The sequence below is a fragment of the Dothidotthia symphoricarpi genome (genome assembly GCF_010015815.1).
Source record: "Dothidotthia symphoricarpi CBS 119687 unplaced genomic scaffold P153scaffold_23, whole genome shotgun sequence".
Taxonomy (NCBI): Eukaryota; Fungi; Ascomycota; class Dothideomycetes; order Pleosporales; family Dothidotthiaceae; genus Dothidotthia; species Dothidotthia symphoricarpi.
The window spans coordinates 772857-788983 of record NW_022985030.1 but is presented as its reverse complement, the minus strand read 5'-3'; the positions used below and the strand labels follow the sequence as shown (position 1 = coordinate 788983).

General features: G+C 46.4%; 9 protein-coding genes across 9 annotated transcripts; 3 read left to right on the top strand and 6 right to left on the bottom strand.

The window, feature by feature from the left end:
- Positions 1–1667: 1667 nt before the first annotated feature.
- Positions 1668–3576, bottom strand: P153DRAFT_390649 (uncharacterized protein; the record flags this gene model as incomplete). Its single annotated transcript, XM_033670958.1, has 5 exons — positions 1668–1706; positions 1758–1792; positions 1864–2431; positions 2631–2959; positions 3015–3576. The coding sequence occupies 5 exons, from the start codon at positions 3574–3576 to the stop codon at positions 1668–1670; spliced, it is 1533 nt and encodes a 510-aa protein (XP_033519006.1).
- Positions 3577–3958: 382 nt separating this feature from the next.
- P153DRAFT_301913 (uncharacterized protein) lies at positions 3959–5237 on the bottom strand (the record flags this gene model as incomplete). Its single annotated transcript, XM_033664415.1, has 3 exons — positions 3959–4138; positions 4196–4890; positions 4946–5237. 3 exons carry the CDS (start codon positions 5235–5237, stop codon positions 3959–3961), a joined length of 1167 nt encoding a protein of 388 aa, XP_033519005.1.
- Positions 5238–5312: 75 nt separating this feature from the next.
- Positions 5313–5670, bottom strand: P153DRAFT_253903 (uncharacterized protein; the record flags this gene model as incomplete). Its single annotated transcript, XM_033662751.1, has 2 exons — positions 5313–5574; positions 5636–5670. Coding segments are annotated over 2 exons (297 nt in total), but the record flags the coding sequence as incomplete, so codon positions are not given.
- Positions 5671–6111: 441 nt separating this feature from the next.
- Positions 6112–6566, top strand: P153DRAFT_135268 (uncharacterized protein). Its single transcript, XM_033662069.1, has one exon. It carries the CDS (start codon positions 6249–6251, stop codon positions 6474–6476), a length of 228 nt encoding a protein of 75 aa, XP_033519003.1. The 5' UTR covers positions 6112–6248; the 3' UTR covers positions 6477–6566.
- A 5-nt stretch (positions 6567–6571) lies between these two features.
- Positions 6572–7052, bottom strand: P153DRAFT_390647 (uncharacterized protein; the record flags this gene model as incomplete). The annotated part of the gene is made up of 2 exons (XM_033670957.1): positions 6572–6824; positions 6904–7052. The coding sequence occupies 2 exons, from the start codon at positions 7050–7052 to the stop codon at positions 6572–6574; spliced, it is 402 nt and encodes a 133-aa protein (XP_033519002.1).
- Positions 7053–7726: 674 nt separating this feature from the next.
- Positions 7727–9014, top strand: P153DRAFT_390646 (uncharacterized protein; the record flags this gene model as incomplete). The annotated part of the gene is made up of 3 exons (XM_033670956.1): positions 7727–7807; positions 7877–8143; positions 8568–9014. 3 exons carry the CDS (start codon positions 7727–7729, stop codon positions 9012–9014), a joined length of 795 nt encoding a protein of 264 aa, XP_033519001.1.
- Positions 9015–9461: 447 nt separating this feature from the next.
- P153DRAFT_302312 (NAD(P)-binding protein) lies at positions 9462–10310 on the top strand (the record flags this gene model as incomplete). Its single annotated transcript, XM_033664444.1, has 3 exons — positions 9462–9842; positions 9910–10067; positions 10124–10310. Coding segments are annotated over 3 exons (726 nt in total), but the record flags the coding sequence as incomplete, so codon positions are not given.
- A 378-nt stretch (positions 10311–10688) lies between these two features.
- On the bottom strand, positions 10689–14029 carry P153DRAFT_361296 (uncharacterized protein; the record flags this gene model as incomplete). The annotated part of the gene is made up of 3 exons (XM_033666976.1): positions 10689–11910; positions 12216–13515; positions 13567–14029. 3 exons carry the CDS (start codon positions 14027–14029, stop codon positions 10689–10691), a joined length of 2985 nt encoding a protein of 994 aa, XP_033518999.1.
- A 770-nt stretch (positions 14030–14799) lies between these two features.
- P153DRAFT_135237 (ubiquitin carboxyl-terminal hydrolase) lies at positions 14800–15853 on the bottom strand. Its single transcript, XM_033662068.1, has 2 exons — positions 15657–15853; positions 14800–15594 (listed from the first exon to the last, which is right to left on the bottom strand). Exons 1-2 carry the CDS (start codon positions 15682–15684, stop codon positions 14900–14902), a joined length of 723 nt encoding a protein of 240 aa, XP_033518998.1. The 5' UTR covers positions 15685–15853; the 3' UTR covers positions 14800–14899.
- Between the last annotated feature and the right edge of the window lie 274 nt (positions 15854–16127).

The following is a 16127-nucleotide window of genomic DNA, read 5'->3' as shown; positions in this document are numbered from 1 at the left end:
TTATATAAATCTTCTATATTTACTAGTAGCTTTACTTACTATATAACGTTTCTACCTATAGTAACTATTTAGAAATTTACCTTTTCTCTTATTTCCTTTTACTTTTCTAATAATATTTCTATTCTCTGCTATACCTATCTATTAACGCCTCTAGATTTCCTCTATACCTAGAGTTATACTTTATAATTATAGTTTTAATCTTATTTATACATAATTTTAAGTATAAAGACTAGTAATTAATTAGCTTTAGTATTATTTAAACTTATATAGATAGAAACTCCTTTATATATACTTTATATAGAGATCTTAAATAGTAAGGTTTACTAAGAATTTATACCTTCTATTTAGGTAGTTAGCTATATTATTTATATTTTACTATTTTAGATTAATAAATCTTCTTATAAGTATTTCTTATAGTACTAAGAAGGTTATAGAGCTACTTAAAAAAGTTCTATATATCTCTTCTTATATACTATATTTTACTATCTATATATCTTTACCTAAGGTTATAAGGCCTTACCTACTTTTTAAGAATACTCTTCTTCTATAATACTTATTCTTATACTATAAGATTTATAACTAAAATAATATTAATTAGCCTTCTTATATATCTATACTTATTAACTAAGATATTATCTTTCTTATATCCTCTACTTTACTATCTATAAATAGTTATTATATTTACTATAGTAAGAAACTTATCCTATTTAATTATTTAAGTATAATTAGTTCTACTAGATAAACCTTATTATATAATAAAAAAATATACAAGAAGCCTATATAAACGTCTATAGTATATTATAAAGTTATTTATTTTAAGACGTTTTAGCTTATTTTTATATTCTTTACTTATATAGGTATTCTATATACTAATTAAGTAATACTCTATAGATAAAAACTCTAATTAGTTTTTTACTATATAGATAAAAACTCTAATTAGCTATATTAGAAAACGCTAAGCTAGAGTACTGTAACACTAATATACGCTTTAATAGCTACTATTAAAGTCTAATAAGTATATAATCTAATAAAGCTTAGTCTAATAAATATTATAATATAAAATTTAAATATAAATATTATATTTAGGAGATTTAAACTTATAAAAATAATAACTACAGAACTAGTTATTTTAACTATATTAAGTAATAAAGTATATATAACTCTATACCTTTTCTATATACACTATATCTTAACTTCTAAATCTTACTAGGTTAAAAGTAGACTTTTATATCTTAACTTTTACCTTTTAACTTATATATTTTACTAAGTTAAGAAGAGACTTCTATATCTTACCTTTTAAATTTTACTTAGTTAAGAGTAGACTTTTATATCTTACCTTTTAAATTTTACTAGGTTAGAAGTAGACTTTTATAGCTTAACTTTTAAATTTTGCTAGGTTAGAAGTAGACTTTTATATCTTAACTTTTAAATTTTATACTAGTAATATGCATTATGCACGTACCTATTCTATAAGGATTTTAAACTAAAATCCCTAATCCTAATATATATAGGGGTATAATATTAGTAGACAGCAAAATATCTAGAACTACAAGCTGCTACTAAAGTTGTTGCCTTATCTTGGTATAAAACGCATCCTATAAGGCTCTATTGCTATCTCGATGCATCCCCAGTCCTTGCGCAATTCGTACTGCTAGAGCAAGCAACGCCTAGCTTGATTGCGTGGACTCGGTCGAGCACATGAACATCTGCGCTTATCAGAAAAGCTGTCTCAGAATCTGGCTCTTGACGAAACTTACCATGTACAAGGTAAATGCTTGCAGAGTGACGATTGCTTTGCTATTGAGCAGATCACAGGCGGCAAGCGCCGACTCCAAGATGTGGCGCAGGCGAGCTTCCACATACGCTTCTCCGCCCCGAGTTTGCTATAACACTCCTCTGGAGTTAAAGTCTTAACGGCCGCGAACGCGATTGTGCAGTCAACTGCCCTCAAGCTATTGAACTTCAGCCTTTGTGTCCTCGATTGGGTCAGCTCTTCGATACCTTGCACAAATGCAAGTGCTGTCGGCTCGTGAAGGGTTCTGCAGATCGGGTGCACACATGCGAAGAAGACGGGAACTAGGATGGCCCGCTCCTTCTTGTTGATATCGGAGAGGTCCTCTTGCTGGTCCTTGACGGTATTGCAGAAGATGAATGCGGATAAAATGTTAGGCTGGGCGGGGAATGCTGACCCAGCGTTGGATTGTTCTGGAGTGTCGTCGAGCGATGCGCTCTTCGCTTGTCCCGCAGATTCGTCAAGCTGGTTCCAGAACGTCCGGTTGTTCGAGCGTGCATTGTCTTGTCTCTGAACGAAGGATGCATATTGACTGTCCAGATGTTGATGATCATCAGTCGATGTGTAGGTTGTATATGTTTCAGCAGATGTAGGCGCATTGATTGTGGCTTCACTGTGGCTACTGGCACCTTCGTCTGTCTATTTTGTATCGGTCAGCGCAAGGGACTAGACGACATTTCGGAGCGGAGATTCATTACAGGCCCGCGCTTCCTCTTGACGACTCACGGTCTTTGTTGGCGCTCCGGGTACATATAGTGCAATCCAGCCTTAGAGCTCCTTCTGTTTATCTTGATATTTATTCTGTTATCTTTGCACTAATCTTACGCATACGCTGTACAGTACTGCGCGCCGCGTCTCGTGTAACTTCATCAACTCCAGCGCCTTCTGCAACCTTGAGAAGCCTCTTCTTCCAGAACTCCCAGCGTTCCGATGGCTGGTCGAATTGTATCATCTCACCATGGGCATCCCTTTCGTCCCAATGCTTCAGCTCACCAAGGCCACTGCAGAGCCTATCGCCGTTGTGCTCCACCCATTTGCTCGCAGCGGGCATATGGAACTCCGGTTTGAGCTGATACTCAGCGTCGGCATCGCCAGCTGCATCGTGCGCGTCGTCTGGGTTAGGCGTCCGCTCAAGCGTGCGGACCATGAATCGAGGTGCGCGATTCCCTGTGTTCAGTAAGTAGGGTGCGCCGATATGTCAGAGAAGAGAGGGATTGTTCACACTCAAAGATCCCAGCTGCAACAAGTCGAGCTTCCACATCTTGTTGTTTAATGTAGACCTCACATTCATGCCTCCGCGAGGCTGCGTCTTTGGCTTGTCTTGCAATCTGTCCAGGTGTTCTCCAGAAAGCGTCGGACCAGATCATCCGAAACCAGGGAAGTTCTGCCCATGGCTCCGGCTTTTCATCAGCGTCGTCAAGGAGTTCACCACAGTGGATAGCGTCGGTGACTTTAGTCATCGCTGAAAGGAGAGTGATAAGGTCTGGTGTACGAGAGGATGGCCATTCGATAAGTGCGTTCTTGAGTAGAGTCCATAACTGGCTGAGTGCTACGACGTGGTCGGAGTAGCCTCCACCATCTTGAATCGGCGACTTGGAGATGGGTTGAGTGATTGCAATGGCGGCCTGTTCTGCGTTTGTCTTGCCGTTATAGAACTTCTTTAACGCCGCCACTTCCGCGCCGTAGCACTCTTTATAAGCATTCTTTTCGTAGCGCTTCAATTGTGCTTCAAACCACTGCTCATCAATGGACGGTGAGCTCTCGGCATATAGGGTGTATAACATGTTGGCAATCGTAGTGTTTCTGCCGTACTGCAAAGTGTAATTGATGTTCTTTTGAAGGCGTCAGCTTGCGGACCCCAACGATGACGTCAAGTCGCCTGAGAATCGTCTTTGATTTTTGGCGGCATAAGCACCGAACACCAGCATTTTGGGACTCAAACCTTATGCAGCCGTGAATGTGGATACAAGAGATAAGCGCAAGGCAGAATGTTGTGATTGTGGGTAGTAAGTCATTTCAGGACATCCACAAGCGTTTGTCATGAATGCGCACTTTCAAGGAAGACTAAAGCGCAACTGAAGAAGACATCTGGCATATATGTCGAAAAGAACTGCACACAGCTGGTAGATAACCTTTATGGTACTGTGACATCGACCTTTGGCCACCTTAATCCAACTCTTCGTGATCATGGAAGGGCCAATGTTCGTCTAACTCCTTCCGCTCGTCCTCCGTCTCCGCAGCTTCCAGCATTTGCTGTTTGATATATCGTTCTTTCTCCCTCGCCTCTTTGTAGGATTCCGCTGGCACCCATCCGTCAATGTTGACTCCAATGAAGTCGCGCAATTGCTGCATTTGTGCATCCGCAATCTTCTGCTTTGCGTCGATATTGAGGCAATTTGTGACATCTGCGTCAGGATATTTGACGGGAAAGTCAGCTTCTTTCATTGCTGAAGTAGCAATATCGGGCCAGTAAGTCGATGTTTGTACTAGTTCCGCTTTGAGTGATGTGTTGTCGCCTTCCCACGGTCTGCCAGCAGTGTCATAGAGTCGGTTTCGTACAATGAGGTCATGTTTTCCCATTGCATGAAAATGGGGCTGATTGTTGGTACTGGTAAATCCCAGGTAGAAATAGTGGAGCTGTCGTCGGCGATAGAGCTCTAACTCATTTGCCTTCTCGCTCTCCTCCAAGAGATCGAAATTCGTAGGCAGCTCTGGACGTCGGAAATTCTCCGAATCGTCATCTCCATAGTTTTGGAAATGCTTGGGAATCTTGGCTTGCAAGAACATCGGAAGTATGGTGCTATGTTGCCAGTCGATCACTCCGGTAATGTCGCCAGATTCAGAGACGAAGATGTTGTTAGGTGAGAGATCTGGGTGTCGGATCGTTGGTTGACATAACTCCGAATTTTCGGGAATAATGTGTGGAGCAACCTTGAGGTAATCCCTTAAGCTGTCTACTTGCACCTGCGGGTCGACTTCTTGACGACCGTAGAATTCTCTATAGAGTGGTTCACGGGGGAAACGTTGCTTGCCGAACTTTTGCAACCAGGCCAATTCTCTATGACCAACTGCGTCCAACAGCTCCTTGGGCGTTTCCCCTACATCCTTCCAGTTAATCAAGAGCAAACAGAATACGGAGTAAGGGTTTCTTACAAGGTCCTCGATTGACGGCCAGTTCGTCTCGCCTTTGATACCACCAAAGGAATTCAGTGGAAGGCCCAATGCAAAACCTGTCCGTTTTGCCACGATTGACAGCCAAAGGCAGGTCGATTGTAGTAGTTCGGGTACTCACAGAGTCTTTAAAGTATATGCTGCCACTAGCAGGAAATCGTATCGCAAATAGCATCCTCTCTATGTCGACAATCTTCTCCACGACAGCCATTCTTTCTTTTGCCGTCATAGTATACCAAGTATGTTCCAATTCCTTACCCTGAACCTTTTCCATGATGATATATTCAGACTGGACTGGATTGTCCGTCGATGAACTCCAGTCGAAGACTTTCGGGATCGGAACACCATGCAGACGTAGATATTCCATTGTAGCGACCTCACTAACAATACCATATTCTCGAGGTACTGTGGAAGGGTATGGAAGTCGCACAATCACATCCATCCTATCTTGAAATGTCGCTTCAAAGATACGGTATGAACCACCTTCAGCAATTTTTGCGAAGGTAGTGATGTCATCAGTGGAACGACCGACAGACTTGGCAACAGCCTGACAGAGCTCATGGATGTCGATATGACGTCGCCTTTCAGAGAGACGCAAACGCTCGTTGTACCTGCGGTGATTTCGACCTATCAATTCAAGTACGGAAATCTCGAGGTTCACTATCTACTTACAACCATCTACCAGATGTGTAATTATAGAAGGTCTGTTCTGGATCGCTGATACTCGAAGTTACCTCGCCGGCTTGTAGTGTTTCTCTCGTCGAATACAGTGCCATTTGCCGAGCGGTGGATAGTTCCTGCCGTAGGCCAAAGCAGGCGAGTGAAAGAGAGCGAGGCTTCAGGATATCGAAACAAAGTCTCCTCATGCTAGGGGTGGGTGGCCTTCTATCCGGGATTTGGGTCCTGACAGATGACGACGAAATGTGAGGTGATGTTGTTGATGGGCCTTGCCTGTTCTTCTCGGCCGCGACACTACACTAATGCAAGAAGTTAGGGTGCAAGGGCCTTGGCACGGTGATAGGCGTTTCAAAACCACCACGTACACCCCGTGATACCACGCATATGATTCACAGCCTGCGAGAAGAATCGGTTTATAGACAAGTATACAAAGCTCTCAAGACCGCCATGAAGGATAGATGCCATGAAGACTCACGAGCCTGCCTATCAGCGGAAGAGCGCATGCACTGCGTTCATCCGACTCCATGATACTACCAGCTTCCTCGCGTCGATCACTTCTGAGCCTGCACCGACAGCAAGAGAATGCAGCGTACAATTGACTCTATTCATGACGATTCAGATATATAGAGCAATTCCCGCTGTAGCCATCGCTGCGACCGCCGAAGTTTTGGCATCTGCACCATCTCGGTATGATCCTGTAGGAAGGCATTGGCTTCTAGCAACCAGAACACTGTATGCATCTGAAGGGTTATCGTGGTTGAATTTCCTATCCTGCACAGTCTGTGCGGCAGTACTTCGTAGACAAGCGTTTGATCATCTGTCAGGAGCTTCTTGAAGGAAGATATTCAGCTAGTGGCACGTTACTTGAATGTTGGCAAAGTGGCTAAGTCTTTCGACAATGTATTACTGCAGCCTCAAGTACCAACCACGTCAAGCTAGACCGAGAGCCCTACCACACGAATGTGCAAGCATAGCATCCCTCATGTCATCCTGAGTTCCTGATCCCCCGTCTCGATGGTACGACAGACACTTTCGCTCATTCCAAATCTCCGATGGCCCCGTACGGCGGCTGCTACAGATACCCTTGATCAGGTCCTCCGAGTGCTTGGTGACAACTCTGCGCGCCCTCGATCCGGGGATGGGGAGGAGGCGGCTTCGCAGCTCATGCAACCTTGCAGCAGCACTTTTGGGCGAGCTTTAGCTTGCTGCATCCGTCGCGGCTCATGTGGGAAAACCCCCGTGAGCCGCAATGATTCTCGCACTTGCCGCTCCAGAACGTCGCGCACTGCGAGGCGAAGAAGCAGTTGTCGGCGCGGGCTTCGATGTTCGCCTCGGCGGCGACCATGTCGCTCGCGCGTGGCGCGGCGAAAGCGGTGGCCGCGAGGGTTGCAATGATGAGGTTGAGCTTCATGGCGAAGGTAGGTGGGTGTTGAGGAGCTCGACTAAATGATATGTTTGCCGAGTGTGGATGTGATAGTAAGGGCTGTAGCTGATGATGCGTTTGTAGAAGAGGTGAGGATGGATGATCGAATGCGGGAGAGCCGTGGCATACTTATACTCCAATCCGGGCCGGTGATGTGTTCTAGACCAAGTAGTTCATATCCTCAGCTGTAGTTCACAGTTGTTCTATTGAGGAAATTGCTCCCAGGAAGCACAGCATGTACAGGCGTAGGCGGGAGAAGGCTGGTGTGCTCGTCGAGGCAGTTCACCTGCATGTCCTCAGCTGAAGCTCGCGAACCCTTCTATTCAGGGGATGGCTCCGGGCTTCATCGTATCTGTGTAAGGAAGCACTGCATATGCAGGCGTTAACGAGAGAAGGCCGTCGAGGCATGTCACACACTCTCTAGTGCGGTTGGAAGTAAATGTTGTCCTCAATCAATCACCGACTTTCGATTTTGTCAGCTAGGGACATGAAATCAGGCTTAGAATACTCATAGGGCCAGCGTCGCGCTTCTAGTGGTGTTTAGAAAGGAAGAAATTAATCTCTGCACCGTTTGTAGCGTTGTTGATAATCTGCCCACCATTAGCTTGCTTCTGACTATTTCGACGCCACCAATGTTTACCCGATCCACCTAACCAAGCCACATGCGGAGCGGCACGAGCGGGTACCTCTGCGTCCGCAGTAGGGAAGACTCGATTAACATCATCGCAAAGAACTCCCTCGTTGTAGCGGTGGAGAATTTAATCAAAGACAGTAACTAACACGAAAACATATTGCTACTCCACGTTTAACAGGCAACAGGAAACCCCACAGCAAATAACCAAGTGTCAAAAAACCCGATGGGCGTGATTCAAGACCTACGGCGTGTTACACACATATCAGAAGAGCATTATGACAAACTCCCCCGCCAACCCCGCACCCCGCCAAGCTCGAAGAACTTGGCAGTCCCCCAGATGCCGGGGCGACACGGGTGTCCAATACAAAATTTTGACTGGCTGCGAGCCCTGGTGTTGCCCTTGTCACGGGAAGGAGCACCAACGGACCGTTCAGGGGAGGGCACTGTACGTGCATACCAAGTGGTTGGAAAGGCTAGCAGTAACCACCTGTTCCAATCTTCTTCTCCCATTACTGAGAAATAACTCCTATGATATTGAGAACAAAATTCCTTGCGATTTGTTCTCAAGGATTATTGTTTTCAATCTATACCTAACGAGGTTTAATCTGCTATCCTGATTTATAACGCGCTTGGCAAGCTCAGAATATGAGATTGTTATATTGAACTTAATCTCCAGCGCCTGTCCGTCTCAAGTTCTCTTTCGTCCTCATTTTCTGCTTTGAGCATGACTCGCGACGGCCCCCGGGATCCCCAGATGTGGGTGGATGGTAGCTTTGCTCTTTTTGTTATTGCAGATATCCCCAATGATGTAATCCTTCAGCTTCCAAGTTCTAGTTGGTAACGTCGAAGATAAATGCTAATCGATACAGGAAATCAACCGCGTGATTCAAGAGGCCTACGATGGAAGCACAGTCAACGCATATATGTTTTGGCTCGCGGACGATGCTGCAAACGCTCCCCTTCGAAACAAATATGGCGAGAACACAAGAGACGACACTGGGACGGTACCACCTATTGATGAACATTGGCGGTCACCGTTCATAGGGAAAACAGCTCTAGACGCAGTATCTTTTCTGAAATCACTACCGGATGATCGCAGCATCGACTGGCATTACTTCGCTGTTTTAGGCTCGGATTACAAGGGACGAGGAATGGTCACGATATACAGGATTGGAGACGTGAATTTGATCGGCGAGGAGCTCGAATCTCTTCCGTGTTCAGTTGCGGGTTCGACATTGTTCTTGTCAGCGATGGAACCAGACTACTGGGAGGAAACCAAGAGTAACCAGAGGAACGGTAACGATCCTGTAGGCTGAGTAACCTAGCCGTAAATTCGATAACAGGTCAACGATCTTTGTAAGACAATTTAGAACTACTTATTCAGTATTACTATTGCTCGCTCGTTGCGGACCTACATCTTCCTGAAATGCTCACTATTGCAGTCGTCCAGGGTGTTCGAGATCCAGACTGCCTCCATGCCGCCCCAGGCGGAGGTATTATATATAACGAGATGGGGTCGGCGGGGTCAGTGTAGCTCGCATAGCATGGAAGGCTCGGAACAGACCACGCAACGAGATTCTGCAGGTCAATGTCACATGGAAGGGGTTACTTTCCAAATTCTGACCGACCGAAAAAGGTATACTAGGACGACAAGTTCAGTCATAACCCAGATAACTTTTCCATGTCATCCTCCAGGAGAGAAGTAGTGAGGCTCACCCAATTTATCATGGAGCGCATGTTTGTGCTAATCCCTGTTATGGAAAATTGCCGTCACTGGTGCGGCCTCAGGCATGAGCTTTGCTGTAGCACAGCTATTTGCATCACGTGGAGCTTTCATCTCACTTGCGGACATCAACGAAACCGCTCTGAAGCCAGCAATTGAACCTTTAACAGGTAGCACGCAACAAATGGTCACGGTTGTGGACGTGTGTAGCGGCGAACAGGTCGACAAGTGGATCGAGTCGACGATGCAGAAATACGGTACGTTTGACGGTGCTGTCAACATGGCAGGTATCATTACAAAGACGACCCCAATCACTGAGTTGACAGATGCGGATTGGGATTTCTCGTTCATGGTCAATACCGAGAGTGTGTTCAACTGCTTGGGAGCTCAGCTGAGGGCTATGAAAGAAGGTGCAAGTATGGTGAGTCACTAATCTACTTTTACAAAGCCTCGGTTGGTAGAGAGACTTGTAGTAACTCGGATGACAGGATTCTGCAGCTATCATCTTTGGCCAGTTCGGCGCGCCTGGCAACGCTGCGTACTGCGCGAGCCAAGCGGCTGTCATCAGCTTATCTCGCACTGCTGCGAAAGAGAACCAAAAGATCAGAGTGAATTTTGTTGCGCCAGGTAAGACAGGAACCATATTGTATATAATCCTAATTTGCTCATTCTATTGCGTTCCACTAATGCGAAGTTTGAAAGCTCCGTCAACACATCAATGTCTCAGGGCGAGGAGCCGGAGGATGTAAAGAGAGGCTTGCCGATTACTGCACAGGAAAGGGGGGCTGAACCAATTGAAGTAGCTAACGTCATTGCGTTCCTTCTAAGCGACGAGATGAGCTTTGTGACGAGTGCAGTCCACAATATTGATGGTGGTTGGGTATGTTGATGATAGCCTCCATCAACGAGGCACGGACTTGCATTAATTTTTCTCGTTTCGAAGTTGTGTGCTCAACATTATCTCCATATTCTTCGAGTTTTATCTATCTCGTTTGAGATGTGTTCCAGTGAGTCTTTAGATTTCCAAGATGTCGTACTTTTCGATGTTACGTTGAAATTCACCTGAACAACATGAAGTTAACCTGGCATTCCCGGAGCTATAAAAGTCCACATAACATAGCCGAGTGAGTGTTTTAATGTACACTCAAAACCGGACGCTCAAGAAACCAAGTGTGAATACTGGTACAATGAAAGTAAGAAAAACTCGCTTCATTGGCTACTTTATATGGAGAATTGTACATGTGGAAAGACATTATTTATTGATATCTCAACTCAATACGCCCGTGTTGGATTTACCGTCCCGGAGTAGTGAAAAGCGCTCATCAACATCAATGCCAAATCTTTCCTTCCCATCAACGCCAATGTTCCATCCTAGTTTATACTTCGTGTTCTTGAACAGCGCATCAAATTCGCGATCATCCATCCACTGCGCTTCAGGTGGTACCCTAGCCAGCATCTTCGATCCAGCAACAAGACTTGCTTGTGCCGCGATGCTGCACGGACTTTTTGGCAGGATATCTGACAGGCGTAGCGTGCACACCGAAATAAACGCGCATATCATCATCCATGCAAGTAGACTTTGCAGAATACGAGTCGAGGCTACATTCTGAGCTAAACGATTGATGTAGTCGGTCGCCGTGGCGCGAAAGAGTGGATTTTCAGTAAGCAGGGTAGTGTTCCGGCCTTGAGCATCAATGGTTCTTGCGACTACCAACCCGTAAATCTCCTGGATTCGGGCGTATAGGTCGTCAAACTTGTCTCGCTGCGTAAGTTTCAGGTTCAAGGTGTTTGGTGTTTGGCTACGGAGGAAGCTGCTGAAGGGACCATCGAAATTTGCGTATTGGACTAGCGTCGCATTGGAGTTGGATTGTATACTCGGAAAGACGTTTAGTAACTTCAGTTGTGCGCCCATCCCTGTATAAACATCCTTTGAGGTGCTCTTGTCGAGGGATAGGGATTCGATCTCCCAATTCGGCATTGAAATGTAGATCGATGCCTGGGTTTCTTGGAATGCGCTCCAGCACTGTACAACGTTTAAATCCGTAGCTTGTCCACCTAGCCAAGTCCCGTAGATACCCCACGAATTCGGGCAATCGTGAGCTGTGCTAAAGGCAGTTGACCACCGGCCAAATGGTCCATCTGCTATACCCATGACAAATTCAACACTCTCGTTGAGGTAGCCCTTACCTGTGCAGTCCTGAGTTATATCTGGCCACTGAAAATACATCTCATTGGTCATATTAGGTTCATAGATCACATTGGTCTTCTCCGGAGCTACTAGGCTGCAGTCCAGCGTACCCTTCTGTACTGGAGTTTGTACTTCGATCGATGTGATGTTCAACTCTTCAAGCTCTGGCGGTGACAACGACATTGAAGGAACGACGTATGGGCCGTGATGCCCAATAAGGTCGTCCAACTTCCCGTAAGCGGCCAGACGGGCGGTACGCGTTGTTGACTCGTTGCTAAGCTGAAACACGCTTCTGGGCGGACTGAAGAAATCCATTCGGTAAACATGAACAACAGATTGTCGAGCCACTAGTATCGTAATGTACAACCCGGATACAGCGACTGTAAGGAAGGATGCGAGCATCACACTTAGTGATGAAGCGCCTAACGAAAAGCGTTTGTTCGTCATGGCTATCCAAAAAGCATCAGTTTCCACGTATATATCGTCTTATCAAGTATAGCTGGCGTTGCCGCTACCGATCCTTTCTTGAGTTGGACGTAAGGATCGAAGATTCGATATTCAAAATCGAAGCCAGAGAACAGGAGCTTAGTCAAAGCCATAACTAACGCAGGAACGTAGCTGGTTCCCATCTGTATTTGCTTTATTTTAGTGTCATTGACTTCAAGGAGACCATTATTGCTACGTGATCTCTGCAAAAGGACCTCGAGGGCAACAATGAGCCCTAAAGGTACTACAAGCAGCGCCAATCGAGAGTACCATGAGAGCATGAACGGTTGCCAAGTCTTTTGCAACATTGGCGATGGCGGAGAGCCGGCTGGTCCATGTTTTTCTATTGCAAAAGCGTGGGTCTTTGCCTCGGAACCTTCCATGCTCGTTCGGAGCTTGCTCTGATACTGTCCCCCGAGCATGTGTCGAAGGCTCTTGAGCGGCCAAGACCCGGTCGCTGACAGCAGATTCACCAGATCGTGGCTTTGAGAAATAGCTGAAGAGAGACGAGCAATCGAGGCTGTGTCTTGTGGTGCTTTGTTGAGAGATCTTCGAAAAGCAAGAAAGATCGATATCGATGTCAGGGCAGCCAGAATTGATTCAATAATGCGTAGAGGCCGGATTCGGACGAAAAGTCTCTGATGACTATGAGACAATCTGCTATTGAGGTCTCGATGAGGCTTTGTCGAGTTGGAAATCAGTAGGTATTGTTTTGCAAGTTGAACAGTGAGACCCCGATAGACAGCATTCGCCCCCTTGGCCAGTAGTTCAAAATCCGACGCGTCATGGATTGATGTCGAGTTCTGGGATAACAACATCAGCCTCACAAAAGATTTGAAACCGTATCTTCGTGTGTTGTTGCTGTAAATCTGTGCCCCTTCGATGGATGGAGCTCGGTCCACAGCAGTCCTCACAGCATTGGAGATTTGGTCGATGGTGGGACTGTCCGATATTTGCAACGGTACACTGTTGTCTACACTGATGACTGCTCCAGACTGATCGAGTGCGACAGTGCTTTGTTGGATCTTAATCGACGGTTTGCAAAATAGGGTGGTACTATTTGTCAGGATCGGGCCCGGACTTTTGTACAGACTGACAATCACAATACGATTGCGGTCTGTCCCCGTATCGTCTCCTTCGCATTGTTCGAGAAAGGCATCCCCGTACCAAGAACTATAGTCGAACTCGTCTTGAGGACCCATATTCCCTTCTGTGGCACTAGTTACTGTCAGGGTTCTGTTCTTGGTAGGAAAGGCAGCGATCCGGCAATCTGGGGTTTCAGCCGCCATAGTGATCCAGTCAGTCCGACAGCTGCTTGCGGGAGGACATTTGAGTTCAACTTCGCTATTCATGATAGCTTCATCGCATTCAAGTTTTGCTGTAATCGTGTTCACGCGGGCCATCAGGCTGTATGAGTTTGCTAGTGATCAGTTAGTGACCTAGTTATCTCACAGCAGGTTCGAAAGCTTACAGCTGATGTTTATAGACGGTTTGAACAGCTCAACTGCATATTCTGCATTGGTACCCTGTGGAACTTTGATCTGCCTGAGCAGGAGGCTCGTGTATATCGACCCGGCCGTATCGTTGACGCTGGTTGCGTTGAAGCCGTGCAAATGGAACTGCTCAACCATTTCCAAGTTCACCGGGATCGGCCTGTTGCTATATTGTGAAGTGAGAAGACCAGTAGATAAAACTATAATGATCTTGAGAAAGGATGAGCCTAGAAGGACAGCAGAGATAGGCCAGTGTTGGCGCTTCAGTGACGCTAAAAATGATGTCATGGGATGCGGTGATATGTAATCGAGGAACAGATTCTTCGATGCTGGCAGCGGCCTCCTTGCTAGTTCTTCCCAAGATTGCAGCTGTCGAGTACGGTAATCCACTGGGGTCCAAAAGGCAGCAATGAGTGTAAATACTGGGTTTGTCTCAGTCATTCAGGCCTTATACAATACTGAACTACTGTACCTGCAGTAGGACCATATGTCCATATATAGTGTAGGTCTGACTCAATCGGTCCAAACCCATGCTTGCCGACTGAAACCTTGAGTACTACCTCCAGGCTCACGATTAGAAACAGGAGTACGATGCTGATTGTAATAAGAATCCAGCGTTGAAGCATAAGTGGAGTCCAAGGTTTAGTCTGCGAACTGAATTGTGTGCCATCGGCTTCGTCGTCTTTCACCTGCGCAGTCGGAAGGAGAAGCTGTTCTGAGGAGTGCGGGGCGAATCCTCCGACATACTCGGTTCTGGGTGACAAGGCTGTCAGCGGAATGGGTATAAACCTGGCTCGCATCGTCTTGACAAGAGTGCGGTTACTCTAACGCTTCTGATGCAATAGCGTGGAATTCCGTTGAAAATAACTCGAAGGATGTCGAACGAATGTTACACAAGTAATTTAAGTTGAATTCAACAAGGCTTCAAGCCAAGATGGATGCCTAGCCTCACCAGGGTGTTGCTTTATGTGCATATATTGATGGGGGCTGACAATTTGTTGTGCCAATTGTTCGCTGATCGAACGAAGTGTTTGATTCTACATAACGGCACTAGTGTGTCAAAGCAAAACGCCACTATGGGATGTGAAGCCACCGCATCGCTAGTTGGGTAGATTTGTTGCGTGAGGCGAAGACCGAGAACGCCGTTGTAGCAAGGACACCCAACCCATTACACCTCATTTCGAAGATCTTCATCACTATTAGCCTGTGGTGCAGCCCATTTCTCTCGCGCTATAACGTAGAGAGATTTGAGTGTGCGTTCTGGTCTCGTGTAGATCTGGGTAGCAAGACAATGTCTTCTCGAGTCTCATCCTAAGGTTTGCGAGCCAAAGCAATGCAGCTAAAACCAAGGCTGTCCCCTCCTTCATCCGCGTTCAACTTGATGATCCTCTTGATGCCCATGTCAAGCGCTCGCGCACTGAGAACGTCCTCGTCATCAGCAAGACTTCCTCTCTCCAGAGGACCCTTCCTCGACCCTTCAAGCTCCCAGAGCTTCCCACCGCTCTTGACAAAACTCACAAAATGCCCACCTTCAAGCTCACCTGTCAGATCCGCATAGCTGTCGCCGGCCAGCTCGACCGACTTGTGAGCAAGTTCGAATGGCTCGCTGTTATACAGCAATTCGGCGCGTTTGGTCATGTCCAGCGGTATGGCGAGGCTTCGTATCGCCGCAAGATCGGAATCACGCTTGATAAAGCCGACGGCCGGACCATTAATCAAGCTATGTAGCAGACCAATCGAGCCGCAGGCGTGGCCGATAGTCTGCTTGAACCAGATGACCGGCTCGTCAGGACCGGAGCCAGTGTAGGGTTCTTCGTTAGCGTCTTCGGCCTTGCGACTTCGATCCCAAGCTGGTGTAAGTGGAATGATGACCAGCAGAGCTAGGGCAGGCCGAGGGATATGTGCGAGGTGTTCGAGTTCATCCAGGGAATAAACGTCGTAGAATTGGAGCTTGGACGATAGACCCAACTTCGCTGCCAATTGGTTCATTACATCGGGATTGTTCTCTGCCATTTGCGATGAGTTTCTACTCAAAGACAATCGGTCCATAAGGGCTTAGGTCCCTTACCAAGCATTACCCATGTCTTCTTTTCCATCTTAGGGAATCAACAGATAGAGGACGTCGAAAAGTCAGAAACGTTGGCAGGAAGGAGATAGTTCTATGACTCAGATCCTGCGATATCTAGACCATCACAAATCAGGTTGCCTGTGCCCTAAATGAAGTCGTGGGATGAATAGTTCAGATCCACGGTGATGTGGGAACAATTCGTGGACGCCTGACCCCGCGCCTACAGAGACCGATCGGCAGCTCAGCTAACGCGAGCAGCGGAATGAGGGCGCCAATCTCCAAGATGCCTGGCCCCACCGGACCGTTGCTCCGGGTGCATATGCTAATGGTGGCTGACCCAACCCCGACCTATTTACCAGCGTAACGCTATCTTATGCACTCTCTATCTCTCTCCTCTATGTCCTCCCTATCTTCTATGTCCTCCCTATCTTCTATGTCCTCCCTATCTTCTATGTCCTCCCTATCTTCTAT